A 4,322-nucleotide genomic window follows, 5' to 3' on the forward strand; every position below is an offset into this window, starting at 1 on the left:
AATGAGAAATGCCGGCGGCTGCAGGCCTGCAGCCGACCAGTAGAATAACACAGAAAAAAATATATATAAAAGGATTGGACTGGTATTAAGAAAATATGTGAATCACACAGATACAAATGGTAGCACTATACTCCCTCCGTTAGAAAAAAAAACCTAATCCTGATATATCTAGGTTCAAATCTAGGATTATTTTTTTTTGACGGAGGGAATATTTGCTTCCGTTTTGACTTTAGGACGATCGGATCAAAACAACTATTGCTAGTGTTCCTGACTTCCTGTCGCACGGAAACAATGTGTCACTGTATACTGGAGTGTGCATATTATTTATTTGACTTAATGTTGTGGGTGCTCGTATTTATAACTAATTATATTTTTAGTGGTAGGTGACGTATCGGTCGACAGTGAGACGTCAATTGTGACTTAATCAATCTCAAATATGCCGATCCAATTTTTTGAATGCACTCATATAAGTAAGTTGTGCGTTATGTATTAATAAGGATGAGTTTGCAAGTCTTATGAGCTCATGAAACTTGTTTCTATAAAAAAATTGAATGACAGTGAATATTTGTTTATATGGCTGAATCATTTTATATCTGACATGTAAGAAAATGATAGTACATCCCTTCGCGGACTGAAATACAGAAATAGTTTCCCCACAAATGCAGAACCCAACTGCACTTCTTTTTTTCATATCGGAGAATATATCCAAGTGCACTAGATGAAACCGTGAACTGCATCTGCCTTATATGGGCGATTAATAGCGCCGCAGGACAAATCCTAGCCGTCCATCCAAAATCCAACTCACGTCAGCGATGCTGACGCAGCAGCCGGCAGCGGGTGTATCCGCGGCGAGACGGTGCAGACGAGCGGGCGCTTCCGCGGCAGCGTCAGCCCGGGCCCCTCCTCCATGTCCACCGGCGCGCCGCCGACGGGGCTCCACTCGAAGCACTGCACCATGGCGGCCAGCGCCGCCTGCACCACCAGCATCGCCAGCGACGCGCCGGGGCAAATCCGCCGCCCCGACCCGAACGGCAGCAGGTGGAAGTGCTGCCCGCGCACGTCCGCCGCCGTCCCGCCGCCGCCGCCGCCGGAGACGAACCTCTCCGGCCGGAACGCCGTCGGCTCCGGCCACCACGCCGCGTCGCGGCCGATCGCCCACACGTTCACGAACACCGTGGCGCCCGCCGGGACGTCGTAGCCGGCCACCGTGGCGCGCTCCAGCGAGCGCCGCACCACGAGCGGGCCCGTCGGGTGCAGCCGCAGCGTCTCCTTCGCCACGGCCTGCAGGTACGGGAGGCTCGGGATGTCCGACTCGTCGGCGAGCCGCGCGCCGCCGACCACCGCGTCGAGCTCCGCCTGTAGCTTGCGGAGGACGGGCGGGTTGTTGATTAGCTCTGACAGCGCCCACTCCAGCGTGATCGTTGTCGTGTCCGTCCCCGCCGCGAAGATGTCCTGGCACACGAGATCTCGATCGATCATGGAGTTCTTGAGGTGTTCGACCGTGGTCTAGCTGAGGTTTAGTATTACCAGCATGAACGCCTTGATGTTGTCTCTGGTGAGACGCATCTCGGCGGCTTCGTCTTCGTGCATGTCGAAGAGCATGTCAAGGAGGTCCTTCTCGTCGTCCTCGCCGTCGGCCGCCGCTTGCCGGCGTAGCTTCCTCTTGGCTTCCCTCGCCGTCAGTATCCGCTCCATCATGGCGTCGAACTTGCGGTGCACCGCGTCGATGCGCTTGCCGAGCCCCTGCACGTCCCAGTACTTGAAGACGCCGATGTAGTCCTGCAGGTTGAACGTGCCGGTGAGCTCCGCTGTCTCGGCGACCACGCTCCGCATCTCCTCCGCGTCGTTGTCGTCGCCGGTCCACCGCCGGCCCATCACCATGCGGGAGACGATGTCGCCGGTGAGGCCCATGAGCGCGGCGCCGACGTCGACGCGCTCGCCGCCGTCGGCTGCGCTCCGGCTGAGCGAGCCGACGAGGCGCGCCACCTCCTCGCGGCGGACGTGGCGGAGCCGGTCGAGCGTTCGTCCGGCGAGGAGCTCGTGCACGCACGCGCGCTTCATGAAGCGCCAGTAGGGCCCGTACGGCGAGAAGGAGAAGTCCTGGCCGCCGTAGGTGAGGCGGTGGACGGCGGCGGGCTTGGGGCGGTCGAGGAACGCGGACTCGTGGGTCTTGAGCACCTCGCGGGCGGCGTCCGGCGAGCAGGCGGCGACGCAGGGGACGGAGCCGAGGCGGAGGAAGAGGAGCGGGCCGTGGCGCGCGGCGAGGCGGTGGAGCGCCTGGTGCGGCAGCGGCGCGAGCAGGTGGAGGTGGCCCAGGATGGGCAGCCCGAACGGGCTCGGCGGGAGGCGCAGGCCGCTGCTCCGGCGGTGGCGGCGGCGGCGGAGCGCGTAGAGAACAATCAGGCCGGCGACGAAGAGGAGGAGAGGCTTGAAGAGACCTCGAGCTACCAGCTGATGATCCATGGCGACGAAGAGCTTGGTTAATTTGACTACTCACTGTGTCACTCAGCTTAGCTAGCTACGCCTATGCTACCTCTGTTGGTTCTCACTTGGTTATATGCTTAAGCAGTTAAGCTTAATGCTTGTGGGTTATGCACATGCTGATGTTAAATGGATGTCATCTGTGTAGGGATGAAAACGGAGCGGATACGGACGGATAATGCTCATACCATATTTGTTTTCATATTTTTTTGCCGAATACGGAAACGAATATGAATAGCTCGAACATGGACTATCTCGAATACGAATAAGAATCGAATATGATCGGACATGAATACGGAAACAATTTTTTCTCGGAACACGAAAACCAATTCAACTTCTAATAGAAACAAATATCAACATATATAATTAGCTCATTTTATATAAAATGTAGTATAATTTATAAATATTTTTGAAATTTTCAATAATATTAATAATATGGACTAGTGTTAAGAGATGAACTACTATTAAAATTTAAAAAGGTATATTGAAGGTCATAGAGTTATAAAGAAATGGGGTGTGTCTTGTGGTTTCTGCGGATATCCGAATAGCACTGTTCACCGGATATCCGAATTATTATCCGTATCCGACGGAAACTCTGATACCATATTCGTATCTGTATCCGAGAAAAAATATCAGTATTCGTATCCGAACTATCCGAGAATTATCCGATCCGAAAGGTATCCGTATTCGTTTTTATCCGGAGCGGACGGAAACTATCCGCTCCGTTTTCATCCCTACATCTGTGTAAGCAATTTGTCTAAACTACTTATTCCTTGCTTGTTTTTTTTTCATTTCAATAAATAGCAAACATTTGAGGACTTAACATTGCCCACTAGTATGTACAAAACCATATATATATATATATATATATATATATATATATATATATATATATATATATATATATATATATATATATATATATATATATATATATATATATATATATATATATAAGTATTTTGATTTTGTCACATAAAAATGGCAGTGATAGATCCATCGTAAAAAAAAAAATCCGATATTGTAGTGACTATACAAAATGAAAATGTGTTCTAAGGCTATGTTCGCATGTCATGGATGGGAACTTTTTTCCTCCGCACGGAAAACGGAGCGGTCTATTAGTACGTGATTAATTAAGTATTAGCTATTTTTTTTCTAAAAACTAGCTAGGTGGCATGCGCAATTGCGCAGCTAGCACCCAAACAAAATCATATATTTTTTTGTATGATTTTTACTTAAAATTTATTAAATAGTTATCTCATTGTCTTAAGATTTTGAAAGATGAAACCTTATCATCCTCATATTTCTAATTATATAGTTTTTAAAAGTCACACCAATTGCTACCCCTTATGTCATCTCCTTCTTTATTTGCTTGCTCGATCTACCATTATTTCTATTCATTCTTTTTGGAACCTTTAAAAATTGGATTTTATAGTTTTTAGAGTTTATTGTCACATTGGGTTTCATTTTTATAATTTCAAAATGTCCCGTCAAACGTTGCCATTATACTCCTCTATGGCCCGTCCACTGTCTCTTCTCTTTATTGTCATTGAGATTTTAAAAATCGAACATAATTATTGTTTGGGTTCATTTTTACTTTCTAAAAGTCCCGCCAAACCGTCAGCGGCTTTGCCATTGTACTCCTCTATGGCTCGCCCGCTGCCTCCCTTCTTTATTGTCATTGAGATTTTAAAATCGAACATGATTATCATTGTTTTTTTTTACTTTTTGGAAGTTCCAAACCTTTAAAAATTGGACTTGTAGTTTCAATTTTTATAACTTTTAGAAGTCCCATTAAACGATGCCACTAAGCCCCTCTACAGTCCGTCCGCCGCCAACTC

The 4,322-nt window shown here is 48.1% G+C and overlaps 1 protein-coding gene across 1 annotated transcript; it reads right to left on the minus strand.

Annotated features, from left to right (window-relative positions):
* Positions 1-584: 584 nt before the first annotated feature.
* LOC127777844 (cytochrome P450 93A3-like) lies at positions 585-2,463 on the minus strand. Its single transcript, XM_052304462.1, has 2 exons — positions 1,528-2,463; positions 585-1,452 (listed from the first exon to the last, which is right to left on the minus strand). The coding sequence occupies exons 1-2, from the start codon at positions 2,461-2,463 to the stop codon at positions 802-804; spliced, it is 1,587 nt and encodes a 528-aa protein (XP_052160422.1). The 3' UTR covers positions 585-801.
* Between the last annotated feature and the right edge of the window lie 1,859 nt (positions 2,464-4,322).

The sequence above is a fragment of the Oryza glaberrima genome, chromosome 6 (assembly GCF_000147395.1).
Source record: "Oryza glaberrima chromosome 6, OglaRS2, whole genome shotgun sequence".
NCBI classification, from domain to species: Eukaryota; Viridiplantae; Streptophyta; class Magnoliopsida; order Poales; family Poaceae; genus Oryza; species Oryza glaberrima.

Bases quoted from the DNA above. Each gene is read 5' to 3' on its own strand.
- LOC127777844 (XM_052304462.1), bottom strand. From the start codon at position 2,463: ATGGATCATCAGCTGGTAGCTCGAGGTCTCTTCAAGCCTCTCCTCCTC. The intron at 1,453-1,527 runs GTAATACTAAAC...CTCGTGTGCCAG, and splicing joins ACATCAAGGCGTTCATGCTG to GACATCTTCGCGGCGGGGAC.